The sequence below is a fragment of the Pleurodeles waltl genome, chromosome 6, assembly GCF_031143425.1.
Source record: "Pleurodeles waltl isolate 20211129_DDA chromosome 6, aPleWal1.hap1.20221129, whole genome shotgun sequence".
Classification (NCBI taxonomy): Eukaryota; Metazoa; Chordata; class Amphibia; order Caudata; family Salamandridae; genus Pleurodeles; species Pleurodeles waltl.
The window spans coordinates 1524437460-1524453315 of record NC_090445.1 but is presented as its reverse complement, the minus strand read 5'-3'; the positions used below and the strand labels follow the sequence as shown (position 1 = coordinate 1524453315).

General features: G+C 40.7%; 1 protein-coding gene across 1 annotated transcript in view; it reads right to left on the bottom strand.

Moving 5' to 3' along the window:
- LOC138301785 (taste receptor type 1 member 3-like) overlaps nt 1-15856 on the bottom strand; it is a 164873-nt gene that overhangs the window by 66518 nt on the left and 82499 nt on the right. Inside the window, exon 3 of the mRNA XM_069242287.1 lies at nt 638-1426. Coding sequence (XP_069098388.1) covers nt 638-1426 — 789 coding nt within the window. The remainder of the gene's footprint in view (nt 1-637; nt 1427-15856) is intronic.

Sequence of the window (15856 nt, the reverse complement as noted above, 5' to 3'; positions counted from 1 at the left end):
GGTCTTCCCAATTCACTCATTGGTCCCGTCTGCGATTAATAACAAGATATCTGCCATTCCCAGTGCGGAGCTCTCTAACGAGTGTCCGATGTGCTCGTCATCTTGGCCACGCACCTGTTGTGCAGTATCTTAGATACAGTGCAAACATGGTGGCATTAGGGGGGGGGTGCTAAGGGGTGGCTAACTTTAGACATTGCCGTACACCTATATAAATCATATTATGCAAAAGTAAAAAACAAATACAGCTGGTGTACAAAAATGGCCATATAACTGTATACATTGCAGACACCTATAGAAATCACATTATTAAAATGGAAACGTAACAGAAGTACATACATATTCAAATTAGGCTTAAAGACAGGTGTCTAGAAATTCACACCATTATATTTGTTTTTTTGGGCCCTCAATTTTTCAGTCATTGTCAGGTCATAACCAAGGCCCATTTTTGCGGTCAATATTATTTGAATTACAATATTGTCTTCATACACACTGGTGTCACCAAAGAGAAGTTGACAAATATTGACATATTGATACCATGGTTTTACAGATAGCCCTTTGAGTATACGCGACCTTTTTAGTCTTTCCTGAAACTGCAACCTTAAAATTGGCAGTATGTATTGATATCACACTTCCTTACCTGCCAGCCTGTAATATTTTGGATCTCCAGACATGATTCAGAGTCGCACTTCAGGAGATTGTGCAGAGAGTGGGCAATGCTGTACACAGCTGCGTAAGCACTGTATGTGTAATTGCTTTTTAGAGCAGATGATACGTTATGGAAAGAGATGTAGTCACAATCTTGGCACTGATGAGTCTCTAAGGTACTGGGGTCGGCAGAGGGGAAGAAGCCATCCCTCGATGCCCAACATAAACTCTCCATTGGTGCTGCTTTAAAGACTTTTGATACATAATCAGCAAAGCCAGGAATTTGTCCTCCTTGTACTGTAAAACCAAGTATAGTGCCGATGTTCAGGATTCCCGGTAGGGACAAGATCAGTGTAGAGGTTGCCCAGCCATCGCTCGCCATCCATACCTTGGGGCCTAACCCCAGCCTTACCCATTCCTCTAACAACGGGCGTACTGACATTTCATCGGCAAAAAGGATGATGACATTGGCCTGACTTTTGTTAATCTGCTGCACGATCTCCGAAAAGGTCTCTATGGCTATGGGGTCGTTCACATTTGTGGGGATGGTGTTCTCAAAAGCGGTGCAGATGTACCGGCCTGAAGTCAGGGAGGAGAAGAGCTCCAGGCCCCCATGGCCATACTCATCATCACTACCGATGGCTGCAACCCAGTTCCACCTGAAGAAACGGATAACCTCAACCATGGCTTCTATCTGTATTTTGTCACTGGGGATAGTCCTGAAGAACGATGGAAAGAGGTCTCTGTCACTGAGCTGGTCTCTGCTGGCTGCATAACTCACCTAAAGGCAAAAGATAGAGAAAGAGTACAGATTTGTTTTTTAAAACTAAATCAGTTCTTGCTTAAATCAGTGCTTTGCCAATAAATATGAACAATGGTAGGTAACTTGACATTGCGATCAGTTAGGCAAATTGTTTCTTTAAGAGACCCTGTAGATAGCTTCCAGAAAACATACCCATTAATGAAGAGGATAATAGCCAAGTTCTTCAGAAGATACTGTTATGTGGATCATTCATTTATAAAGTATCAACGAGGAGAAAACCATGAAAGAAACATTATTTCCTGGGTTTTAATGTAGCTCTTGTTATTGCAAATGTTGCAGTTTTGTAGTGCTGGAAATAACACCAGTAGTACTTATTTTATCGAACTTAGGAGGAAGAAAGGGTGAGTCATTCACAGTAAGATTCAAACTGGAAGCAAGGCCCAAGACAGAAAGAAAAGTTCGATCGTAAACATACCTTTTAACCCCTGCCATGAATTTGCAAAGAGATTTCTAGCAGGTGTAAGCCCATTTCCAGTCGAAGAGGTCTTTGTCATGAATGTTGAGTTCTGGACACTCATAAATCCCACTAAAGGCATAGAAAAATGTGTATTCTAAGACATGGTTCACCTTGGAAGTTTGTGCACGCCGACCAAGATGTACATTTGTCAGCATTATCGCTTTCCATCCTATAACAGTGTGAAATCTATTCTAAAATCCCTTTCCTGGACAGGAATAGAAATGGATCACCCCCGCAGCTGCTGGTGTAGGAGAAGGGGTTTCTCCACAGAGAGAAGCAATTTCCCGTGGAGAAAACAAAAATGACTGCAAAGTTCTTTTCTATGAAGAACTCCGCACAGTGAGACTGGGATCTCACTGGACATGTCAGATGGCCTTCCCAGGAATACATAAGGAAAGGATGCTTGCACCTGGTGCAATTTCCCTGCGGATTCTTGGAAAAGTTTTTGAATTCCAGAAAGTAGCAAATCTACAGTCTCGAAGGTGTAGATATGCGAGTACAGAGTTGCAACTATCTTTGTAAATCGAGCTCTTAATTGTTATACACAGATTGCTGCAGAGTGTACACAAATCCATGGAACTATCTTCCCTGTGCAATATTAAACACTCCGCCCAATCAGAGCAATCATGGACCATGTTTCTGTGGTCTTTATCAAGATAGGAAAGAATCAAGACCCTCTCCACATTCATATTCACTTCTAATATGTGAGCAGTTGGCACATTAAAATGTCTGTTAATATATCTTTCTTGCACCACAAAGAGAACATATCGTAAACCCACGGACTTCAATTCACGAACATCGCAGGGGTAGAGTATGTCACGCCACATGCCCTTTGACTCGAATGACATGACAAGAAGAGATGTCACATGAATGATGACTCTGATGACAGCCCAAGAAGTGACAGCACTAGAGATATTTAAAAACACTAAGTGCAAGATTAATAAAGTATCAAGAAAATTACTAATGCTAAAATCTAGGTTTGTTACCACCACATATTAAATACATAGGGTGTTGTCGTGATATGCTTTGGAACATATGGGGAATACATTTGTATTCCTGTATATAGGTGTGCCAAATTCACAAAGACACGGAATGCAAACGAAGTGGAAAAAAAAATCTTTTAAATGCCAACTTTTATTTCCAGGAGATTTCACATTTTCCACCACCCTCACCTTCTGACTCTTCCACTCACGTTTACTTTTTCATTTCCATTTCAATCTTAATTTTAATTGCTGGTATTTCCTTCTGATGCTGTTCCATCTCTCACTTTTCTGCCTTACTCTACCTTTCTGTTGGTGAAAGACTTCTACTGAAAAATAAGTCCCAGTATCCAAAAATGACTGCTTGTGCTCGTAGTGTTGGTAAGCTCCTCATAAGCAAAAATAGCAGATGATGGAAGGAATGCTGAACAATGCAAAAATTCACCCCCTCCCCCCCCCCCCCCAGTCACAGAACTGATTCAATGCATCATGTTTTTGCTCACCACCCTAGTTTGGACCCATCCATTTGCAAATAAATCTCGACCCTGCTCCCCATGGGAACAGTCCAGCCAGGCCAGGTCCTCCCTGGACTGGTCCAAGCATCCTGGGACTGGTTGTGGGGTATCTCCCGTCATCAGCCAGGCTAGCTTGTATCCAGTTCCACAGTGAGTACAGAACCCACGTCTGAGCATACCCTTCCCACTTAGGATGACAAAAGCAAAAAAAACACAGATGATGGACAGAATGCTGAGTAATGCAAACATTCACCCCCAGTCACAGACCTGGGTTTTAATCCATCATTTTTTTCGCTCACCACACCATCCCAGTTCAAACCTAACCATACGCAAATCAGTCTTGACCGTGAACCCATGGGAAGAGTCTAGACGGAACTCCCAAGCCAGGTCCTCCTTGAAACAGAACCTAGCATCCTGGGACTGGTTATGGAGTACTACCTCTCTTCAGCCAGGCTAGCTTGAATCCAGTGGCACAGGGAGCATGGGACCCATGCCTGGACATACCCTTCCCACATAGGGCAACAAAAGCAAAAACAACAGATGGTGGATGGAATGCTGAACAATGCAAACATTCATCCCTAGTCTCAGATCTGGGTTTACTCCATCCTTTTGTTTGCTCACCACAGCACCCCAGTTTGGACCCAGGCATATGCAAATCAGTCTTGACCCTGCTCCCTATGGGAACAGTCCAGCTCAAACTGCCCGGCTAGGTCCTCCCTGGAGGGGAAACAAGAATCCTAGGATCGGATTCAGGGTATCGCCCCTCATCAGCCAGGCTAGCTTGAATCCAGTGGCACAGTGAGCAAGTCACATTCAGAGCTGGGTGAAGCAACAATGACCCAGTGAGAGGGCTTATAATTGCAGCACCCCAGGTGACAGGAGGGACACAATAAAAGGACTCACATGAAGTAAGGCAAAGTCGACGCAACAGCATTCAGCAACATGTCTGTCTTTCATTAGGTAAGTGAGGTTCATTGGGGGCTGACACCACTATGGTGACAAAGCAGGTACTGTTGTGGACGGCTGCCCATCCTGTGATACCCATGCACATCATCAGTGCAGGAGCATGGTCTTGGCAACACAGGCAAAGCCACACATGCCTTTTGAGGTATGACAGACCCCGGAAACCCATGTGACCTCAGGGTGAGCATAGCATTGCAGGAGCAGAGATTTTACAGATAAAATGTATAATTAAATATGTACTGATCTTGATGAACTAATGTGTGATTTTCTAATAAATACTAACAAAACGGGTGACTTTTGTAAATGGCCACCATGATTCATTTTATTTCTACTTAGGCCAACTTTAGCTTATAATGGAATTGTTTTTCATTATTAAATGCTTAATCGAGAAAAGAGTGTGTTGAATAGTTTATAGAAGTGTAAGTAGCTACCTCTAGTGGAATGTTATGTTATACCTTACAAGGTTAGATTTATTAGGTCTTTGCTGGAGTTTGACTGTTTTATTTTTAGGAAAATGTTACTAAAGTGTGTTTTTCTTGAGGATGGAAATAGATGCAACATTGTTAGAAGTCTCTTCCTGAGAATGACGTTTTGTCGTGAGGGAACAATGGATCCACAGATGAGACAGAAGAGAAGAAGAAATTGTTAAAATTGTGTTCAGTTAATAATTTCGTCGATGAGATGTTAGCAAATCAAAACTTAGGCCGTGATTTATACTTTTTTTGTGCCACATTAGCATCATTTTCTGACGCAGTCGCAAACGTGGCGCAAATTTACAAAATACAATTGTATTTTGTAAGTTTGTGCTGCTTTTGCATAAAAAAATGACACTAATGCGGCAAAAAAAAGTATAAGTCAGGGCCTTAGTGTACTAAGAATGTGTAACTTTTCGATATCTGACTCCAGTTTTATTGGTAGAATGTATAAGACCTCATGTCCTGACCAATCATGGGCTTTGGGAGAATTCATTTGATGCTCTGTTACTTATTCTTGAGACAGACAGAGAGAGTTGTTAGATTTGCAGACTTGGGGCGTTTACAGTTATCCTTAATTCGACAGTTCCTTCTGATGGTGTCCCCTTGCTGAAGTGATTTCAGTTGTTATTCATTGATCTTATGGGGAATGTATAGAATGCAAATTGTAATGTGTCTTTTGTTTTACAGGTACCAGCTGAAACTCATTAACTAATTGCTGCATAATAATAATAATAATATTATTTTTGATGTAACCCGAGTTAGTATGTTTTCTAAATTTGTGTTTCTAAAACGTTTACATGAAGCCCAACAGGTTAGTGCTAATTAGTGGTTAGAGAGGGAGTCTGTCTTCACATGCTCATGATTCGTGTTGACGTTCTTTGATCTATTGCTTCAATATATAGTATCTCACTGGTGCAGATATTGGTGCTATTAAGTTGTGTCATAACTCTTGAGTTAATTTGTTTATTTGCTTTCATTAAACTTCGATATATAAGGCATTCTAACCAGCCATTGATGACTCATTTGTGTTTGAGAATTATTTTTGTGACTTTAGCATTGTTAATAGAGGGATATAAATGTAAAAAATCTTCTTATAAACTGGTGTGGACATTGCAGTGTAATCAAATTGTCAATTTCTTGTTTTTTGTTGTTTACTGTGATTATTATGACATATACTATTTGACATCCCCTCTAATCAATGTTGTGTCGGTCCATCGGCCTAAGGCGCGAAATGCACTATATGGTCTGAGATAATAGCTTCGATTTCTCGGCGCTGCAGCAGTTTTTGGTAGCAGAGTTACAGTTATGTCATTATTAAATGATGTGATAATTATGTCATAATTTGTGAAAGAATTTTCTTGAAAATTTAGATTTTTACTAACTTTTCTGAAATGTTTTACGGATCTGATAAAATGAGTTGCTAGATGTCTTAAGTGACTTTCCCAGCGCTTGGAGATGCTCTAGGTTGAAGGGTATGTTCTTAGTGGTGTTCTGATTGAATTGAGTGAGGTTAGATTATTTTGCGCTTGCACAGCTTGAGCTAATTTGCAGATGATTGAGGTGTTCAGGAGTTTACAAGGAGTGTGCGTACTCCATTAGAGTTTATAGGGAGTGGGTGTACTCCAATAGGTATAAGAGTAGGTAAGCGTTCTTCATTTGTGTGTGGTGCTTAGTGCAGGATAAATTGTCCAAGTGGTTGTTGATAAGACACTCCTAATGAGGGAGGTCTAAGACTCCAGAGTATATTGACAAGTGTAGTGAAATACTTGGTACAAGGGTAGAGAGACACTTGGTATATGTTGTAATTTGTCTATTTAGTAGACCGATCTGGCATGGTTGGTAAGTCGAGTTTGTGAGATAATTTGTGCAGTTGGAATTATAACTGGGATTTGGTGAGTCCTATGTGCACTAGGACAATAGTCTAACTGACCAGTTGAGAAGTGAAATTTGCAGGTCGAATTTTGCCTACAAACGTGGGGAACTGTGAAAAAGAGTAACTGTAGATGCGAAAGCTGAAAGTGAAATTTGGAAGGTTCCTGAAGCGATTGTATTTCCCTACCTGTAGTAAATACATCTTAGCAGTCATGCTGAGAGGTGGTGTGTGTATTAGTGTGATGTACGTTTGTGCAGCGCTGAGATAGGTTGGTTAGTGCGAAGGGTTGCTCATGGATTCGTCCATTAGTCCGACACCTGTGCAGTGCGGTTGGAAGGCAAGAGCATTGAAGAGGATTGTGGGACTGTAGTCACTCTTTCTGATTAGTTATTTTTGGACAGATTTCATTATTTTGTTTTTGTTTGGATAGATTTTGTAAGTCACTTCTTCGTTAAATTGCTTTTTGACAGATTATGTTGAAAATTAAGTTTTTCAAAGCTTTAAAAAGTGGCTTCAGATGTGATGAGTATATTCCGGCAAGAGAGGAAGAAATTTGTTTGCCAGAAAATACTCCAGCATATATCGTGATTGAGGAGAAGGGTACGGGTGCTTGCCTTTGGTTGAAACACTGGATTAAGATCACAAAGATAGAAGGTTGTTTGGCTTTTACAGAAAATTGTACTTTTAATTGGAGAATCTACGGCAGAAAATGTACAGTTAAAGCCTCCTCCGAGACCAGCTCAGTTTGAAGCTTTAGCGATTTGGGACCTAGTAGCTAGATACCAACAAGCTTTGAAATTTGAGAAAAGAATGAGGAGAGTAGAAAAGTCAGTAGCAGAAGCTAAATGGGACGATGAGCAGAAGGAGTGGAGACTAGCTACCCTACTGAGAATTAGGTTATTTGCTGCAAGAACAAAAGATGATGAGAACAAGTCAAAAGCTGAGAAGAAAAAGAGTTCTTCCGTAAATAAGGAATACAAATTAAGAGAACTGAAAAGAGCTATGTTTAATGATGATGATGAATTAATTAATTTCTGAGTTTATGCGAAATCATCCACCACCATATGCAGCTCTAGAAGGTCATGGAACCAGTGAGAGTAGAATTAGTGAGAGTGGAACCAGTGGAAGTGGGACTGGTAATATGAGTCCTACTGCAGCTTCAACAGCGGGGGTATCACAGAATATCCTGAACAGTGATAGAGTTCAGATGCAGAGTAGTTTTAATGATTTATTAAACAATGGACATCAGTTAGAGATAAACATTCCTGAGACTTATCCAGAGGTTCTGATTGTAAGGACGACTACTAATTTGGTGCTGTCTTCAGGTCAACAATGGCTGAGTTTAATTCAGAAAGAGCCTATTCAAATACAGATTCCTCAAATGCAGAGCATGAGAACAATGCAGACACAGAATGCTGGACCTCTTGTTAATCCGGATTCGATTTCAGTACCTATTACAATGGGTACGCTTATTCCACTATGTGTCCGGAGTAATAATAGTGGAGTGAGTTCTTTGGTCCAGTTTCAGAATGGGGTTTTGGAGAAATCAACTTCAAGGCAAGAACAAAACCTGAAGGAGACTTGGGGGGTGATTCTAACTCTGGCGGGTGGCGGAGGCGCCCGCCAGAGTTCCCCCCTCCAGAATACCGCACCGCGGTCATAAGACCACTGCGGTGATTCTGGGTTTTCCACTGGGCTGGCGGGCGACCGCCAAAAGGCCGCCCGCCAGCCCAGTGGAAAACAACCTTCCCACGAGGTCGCCGGCTCTGAATGGAGCCGGCGGAGTGGGAAGGTGCGACGGGTGCAGTTGCACCCCTCGCGAATTTCAGTGTCTGCTGAGCAGACACTGAAATTCTTTGTGGGGACCTCTTACGGGGGCCCCACGACACCCCATACCGCCATCCTGTTCCTGGCGGCAGAGCCGCCAGGAACAGGATGGCGGTATGGGGTGTCAGAATCCCCATGGCGGCGCAGCGAGCTGTGCCGCCATGGAGGATTCTTTTGGGCAGCGGAAAACCGGCGGGAGACCGCCGGTTTTCCACTTCTGACCACGGCCAAACCGCCGCGGTCAGAATGCCCTGCGGGGCACCGCCAGCCTGTTGGCGGTGCTCCCGCCAACCCTGGCCCCGGCGGTCCATGACCGCCGGGGTCAGAATGACCCCCTAGGTCTTTAATAGATTTGTCTCCTGTTGGGAATTCTGGGATCAGATCCTGCAGTAATCAGGAGGAAAGATTATTGTCTCCACAGCAATGTGCGAGTACATTACAACAGCAAAGCTCGAGTGCACAGTCAAATGAGATTTCTTTGAAGGGTCTATCTACACAAGAAATAACCAGATGGTTAGAAGATCTAAGTAGTTCAAAGAACCTATAGAGGCAGAATAGGGAGGAAGACTCAATAAACAGACTGAGATTATCAATGGAAGGAAATGAGCTTCTTGAAGGGACAATGAGTGTGAACCGACTCGAGACATATACCGAAGCGCAATTGAGATACTTGTGTAAGATCATTACAAAGGGAGCAGGAAAGGTTCAGCAGCAGTTAGAAAAAATAGCAGATGAGTATGAGATCGATCTCATAAAATTGAAAAACCTGAAGAGAAGTTATGGATTAGATCTTGAAGAAGATTTTGCACACTTGTGGTCTGCAGGGATGAAGGCTCATCTTAGGGAATTGCTTGAAAGAGTAAATGTTTGGAGAGCCTTAGATAAATGGGAAGGCAGATGGGTCAAGAAAAGAGAAACACCGAAGAAAGAATTAGGAAGTCCTTTGGTAGATGTGACGCAGACAGGAGAATCAGTGAAGATGTTACAGATGAGAGAAACCCCAGGAGGGAATTTTGTACATGTAACTTGGAGTAGGAGTGATATCTTAAGTTTTACAAATGATTATCCAAGATTAAGAGAAAAGCCAGTAGAATGGTATCAACAGACAGATAGGTTTGTGAAGCTTGCGAAATGTCTGTGGGAGGACCTGAATACTCTCTTTGATATTGTTGATCCAGCAGATTTGTGGATTAAGTGCAAAAGGAGTGTAGAATGGCTGACAAGTGAACCACAGAGAGATTTGAGAACATGTGCACCATCTTCAGAAGTAATGAAACATTACTATAAAGTGGTTGAGTTCCTGAAAACAAAAGTTTTGCCAAAAAGATTGATTGGCAGTACATAGATAGAACAGCACAGAAGCACAAGAATAAATTCATGCATATTATGAAAGGTTGTTGAAGGCATTCAAACATTTCAGTGATACAGAGACAATTGAGAAACAGGATATATAGTAATTTGATCAGTTGGAAAGCTAAACCGATCGATGAGGTTTTGCAATGTGCAAAATACTGTAGTGACGAGATGAAATGATGAAAGTTGAAGGAGAAAGCAATGGTGATGCAGATCAAGGCTGCACAGACAGTAATGCAGGGAAAGTTTCAGCAGCAGGTGCAAGGGAATGGTATGTTTCAGAGTCAAGGCAGAGGTAGAGGTCGAGGTGGAACAATGTTTCTGGTTGTCAATAGAAATGTGGATTTGAATTCAGTGGTAATGCAGGATGAGCAGCAAAGAAAGAGAATGTTACCTTGTCATAATTGTGGGGCAATTGGACATTGGAAAATACAGTGTCTGTTGTTAAATCAAGGTGGTGTCCTTCAGCAGACAAACTGTGTCAATTCCTACTAGAGCATGAAAGGACATTGGGTGAGAGGTCAAAATCATAATTTTCAGAATAATACTATGCAGGGTTTTCAACCTTTGCAGCTGATGCAAGTACAAATGTCACAGGTACAACAATTGCAGCCACAATTGCAGATGCAGATGGTGCCTGCACAACAAATTCACATGCTGAGACAAATTCAAATGACACAGAGTCCTATGGATCAACATCAGGTGATGCCTTCGCAGGTGGTCACTAATCAGAAGTCAAACAAAAGTGAAAAAACAGTTCATCAATTTCTCCTACTTAGTGAGAATTAAATAAATGATGAATGGTCGTTAGATAGTTCAGATGAGGAAGAGTCTGTGTTGGTAACATCACTAGAAGTGGCTCAGAGGGGTCCTTATGTAAAGGATAAAGTACATGTTCATCAAATTTCTCTTCTGGTTGATACAGGAGCTACACGCTCAATAGTAAGGGCTGTGGAAGTTCCAGATTTACTTTTATCAGAGAGGACAGTTCAGACTGTAGGAGTTGCGAACAAACATTTGACTAACACTCTTACAGAGCCAGATATTGTTAAAATTGGTAATTTTAAAGGTTTGCACAGATTTGGTGTTTGCGATTACAGTCCAGTGACACTTCTGGGAAGAGATCAGTTGTGTAAAATAAATTGTTCAATTACCTCTTCAGTTGAAGGAATTGAGATTGAGACAAACAGTGATGACAATTCAGTGTTTACTGCTGACAATGAACAAGTGTCCAGAGGGTTTTCTCTGATTAATTTCAATGAACAAGAGGTGAGGAGAATAATTCAACTCATTTTATTAATTTCTTTCCGGTTTTTGAAATAAAAGATCTTCCAATCGATTTGCAGGAAACGGTTAAGTCTAAAGTTTGGGATCTTTCAGGGAAAGACATTGGGTTGATTAAGGGAGTTGAAGGAGTCAAAGTGGCAGTGAAAGACAATGTGGAATTTCCCCAGACTGCAAAATACCCGATGACAAATCAAGCAAACAAAGGTATAAGACCTTTGATAGAGCAGTTTTTGGAACAAGGAGTTCTGAAAGAAGTGCTGAGTAGTCCATGTAATTCATCAATAATGGGTTTGAGAAAACCATGTGGGAAAATTCATCTTGTCCAGGATTTGAGAAAAATCAATAATATTGTGTTTAAATGTTGTCCAGTTGTGCCAGATCCAGCTGTGATTATGGTCCAGATTCCGTCTGATGCTGAATGGTTTACCGTGGTAGATTCATGCCAAGCATTTTTCTCCGTGCCTCTTCATGAGGATAGAAGATATCTCTTTTGTTTGAAATTCCTGACCAGAGTCTATTATTGGTGTAGAATTCCTCAGGTTTTTTCAGAGTTACCATTGATATTCAATCAAATTTTAAAAAAAGAGCCTGGAGTCATTGTTAATGCCTTACCAATCGACATTAGTGCAGTACATAGATGATTTATTGATTGCATCAAAGACAAAAGAAGGATGCAAGAAGGATACAATTGCATTGTTGAATTTTCTGGGAGACAGTGGTCACAAGGTGTCCCCTACAACATTGCAGTATTGTCAAAAAGAGGTGAAATACTTAGGTCATTTGATTGAGAAGGGGTCTAGGAGAATTTCAAGGGAAAGAGGAGCAGCGATTGTGCAAAAGAAAATACCAAGGGCTCAGAAAGAAATGAGGATGTTTCTAGGAAAGGTAGGATATTGCCGTCAATGGATTCAGAATTTTACAGCTATTTCAAGACCTTTACAAAAGCCAACACATAAGATTGGTTCAGATCCCATAATGATGGATGAGGACTGTCTGAAAGCATTTACTGAGCTGAAAGAGAGTTAGTGGCAAGCTCCAGCTTTAGGTATGCCTGATTACACAAAAGGTTTTCTGTTGTTCTGTCATGAATGAGATGGATGTTCTTTATCTGTTTTGACGCAGACACATGGTGTTGTCAGTCAACCATTAGCATATTTTTCAGGTACTTTAGATCCAGTTGCAGCAGCCTTACCAGAATGTTTGTGAGCAGTTGCAGCAGTAGAGCAGAGTATAACCCAAAGTGAGAATATTGTGATGGGTTATCCCTTGGCAGTAATGGTACTTCATTCAATAGAAATTCTGTTGACACATTCAAAAACACAATACTTGACCAATGCAAGATTGACACGTTATGAAACAGTGATTTTGGGAGCACCAAATGTAACAATTAAGAGATGTACAGTGCTTAACCCAGCAACTTTATTACAAGTTGAAAGAATTGATTCGGATAAAATGGAAGATATTGAACATGACAGCTTGGAAATTGCAGAATTGTGCACAAAACCAAGGGCAGATATTGGAGACACCTGCCTAGAAAACAATGATTGAAATATCTTTGATGATGGTTCCTGCTTGAGAGATAACGTGGGTGCGCTGAGAGCAGGATATGCAGTATGCAGTATTACTGACATACTGGAAGCTTCATGGCTTCAAGGAGTGTTTCCTGCTCATATAGCAGAATTGGTGGCTCTTCCTAGAACATGCCAAATTTCAGACCAGATGAAAATAACGATCTATACAGATAGCCAATATGGATTCGGCATTATGCATGATTTTGGCCAGATTTGGTCACAGAGAGGTTTTCTAACTTTGTCTGGCTCACCTGTAAGAAATGGTGAAAGAATACATAAATTGTTACAAGCTGTTCAGAAACCTGAGAACATTTCTGAGATTAAATGCAGTGCACATCAAAGAAGACAGGATTATGTGACTTTGGGACATGCTTATACAGATCAAGTTGCAAAATTCTGTGCCTTAAATGGTATCTCTTTCAAGGGAAAGTGGGAACTGATGGCTGAAAATTATGAAGTGTATACAAATTTTACGATGTAAATTGTTGAGATTTTAGAAGCGTTGAAAGGTTTACAAAATAATGTTCCAGAAGAAGAGCACAGAGATTGGGTGAAGCTTCAATGTATACAAAGGGAAGATGATATTTGGGTGACAGCGGAAGAAAAGGTAGTTCTGCCAAACAGTTTGTTGACTCAAAAGGCCAGATACTATCGCGGTCAAGTACACATAGGAAGAGATGCAATGACTGGGAGTTTTAAACAGTAATGGTTCAATTAAAAATTTAGACAAGTTGCCGAAGTAGTTTGCCATAGATGCATTGTCTGCCAGCAGATGAATGTTGTTAAAGGAACAGTGGTCAACATGGGACACATAGGTATGGCAGGAGGTCCATTCATCAGGATGTAAATTGATTTTATTGAGATGCCTGCGTGTGCTGGTATGAAATATGTGTTGGTGATTGTGTATAGTGTTAGTCACTGGATTGAGGCTTAACCTACAAGGAGAAATGATAGCCTTACAATAGCTAAGTTACTTCCCAGAGAGTAGATTCCACGTTTCGGTTTCCCGGTCTCTTTGAAATCAGATACAGGAAGCCACTTCAACAATGAGGTGATAAAGTTACTATTTTTAGCTTTAAACATTCAGCAGAAGCTACATTGTAGTTACGCCCATAGGCTTCAGGACATGTAGAGCAGATGAACAAAACTCTAAAGTCCCGACTGGAAAAGATGTGTGCATCAACAAATTTTAAATGGCCTGATGCTTTGCCTTTGGTTCTAATGTCAATGAGAAGTACTCCTGACAAGAAGACTGGTTTGTCTCCTCACAAGATCCTGATGGGGGGGAGCAATGAGACTGCCTGCAATTCCTGCCAATGCTCTTCTAAATATTACAGATGACATGGTGTTAGACTATTGCAAAATGTTGGCTGATATGGTCCGATCTTTTTCTCATCAGGTGGAAGCTACAACAATTCAACAGTCTCAAGGTCAAGGTCACAACTCGAGAGCTGGTAATTGGATTATCATATAAAAGCACGTGAGGAACTCGTATTTGAAGCAATGGTGAAGGGAGCCCTACCATGTTATCCTTGTAGCAATGACAGCTGTGAAGTGTGCAGGTTTGCCGAACTGGGTGCATACAAGCCATACGCGGAAAGTGAATAATCCAACAGAATAAGAAGAGGTGCTGTTGAGGTTACCAACAGCTAATAGCATTCCAGGTCGAGAACAAGAAAGAGAGGAACTGGAGAGAATACCTGAGAAAGATTGAAAAGATGTACCTACTCCTATGACAGATGAAAAAGAGAGAATCTTGGAGGAAAGTGAATCCTCTACAAGTCGAGTAGTGGGAAAATCGGCACAAGAGGAAAGAGAAATACCGGTTGAGAGAAGTTCTGATCAGAGCAGGGTGTTTTCAGAAGTGAGTGATCAGAGACGACTAAGTGAGAGAAATTATGTTCAGAGGAGGGTGACCTAAGCAGCAGGTGGTTTGACATACCAAACTGAATAAGTGACTGACCCCTTTGGAGAAGGAATCGAGACAGATCCCACCCAAGTGGAACTGACTCTTCCTGAGCTAGTTGCGGGACGTCAGAAAAAAGAAGTCCAAGTTCAATTTCAAGTTCGAGTTTAAGTCAAGTTTGAGTTCAAATTCAATTTTGAAAAAGGTACAGACAAGAAAGCCACTGAAAGGTGATAATTGGCCAGAGGAAAGTTCAAAAGGAGAGAAGATAAATGTAGTTCCGCCAATTCAGGTGCACAAATAATTGAATGAAGGAAAAAATACTAGTGAAGAAGAAGGTGAAAAAGTAAAAGACCAAAAAGGAAGAGAGTTGCAAGCAGAAGATACTCTGGTCCAGAATGGGCATATGTAACTACCAATGAATGGCAAGAAGAATTTTTGAGTTTTTGTTTTGATAGAGACATTCCAAATTTTCATTTTGTCATGTGAAGAACACAGTGCAGAACATTTGAAAAAAAATTAGGACGGATTTGCTGAAAATGTTTGAACTTTTTTTGAAATTTTTGTATTTTTTGTTTTCGGGTTTTATTTTTCTGATTCTTCAAAGACCATGAGAAACTTCAGTAATCAAAACAATAGAATTATTTGTTGGAAATGTGTAGGTATTGGTTTGGCAAGTGTGTGAATATGATTATTGTTATTAGTAGGTATGATTGTTTATGAGATGAGTGGAGCCAACCATAATGCAGAGACACTTACTATTGACAGTTCTTTAGAAACAACTACTACTACATCATTAACCAAAGACAGGTTTAGAATAGATGTCAAATACTTACATGAAGAGAAAGAGTTTTCTTGTAATGTTTTCTATCGCTTATTGCGTGAGTATGTTGAAGTGATGGACGCAAAAGATTGTTATGTCTGTACGGAGATTGCGACTTCAGTGGAGGAAGGAATTGCCTATCATAGTTTACCATTAACTTACACTATAAGTTGCAGTCTTCTACTGACCCGCTTTTATAACCAATAGTATATACAATATTTATTCTCTAACTATGACGTAGTGTTTTCATTTGTGCCTGTCATTGCTTATTTCAATAAAATAGCCAAGGATAATAACATAGTCTTTGTAAGTGATTTATTTGAGCCTACACTAACCTTTGGCACTGCTTTTGCACAC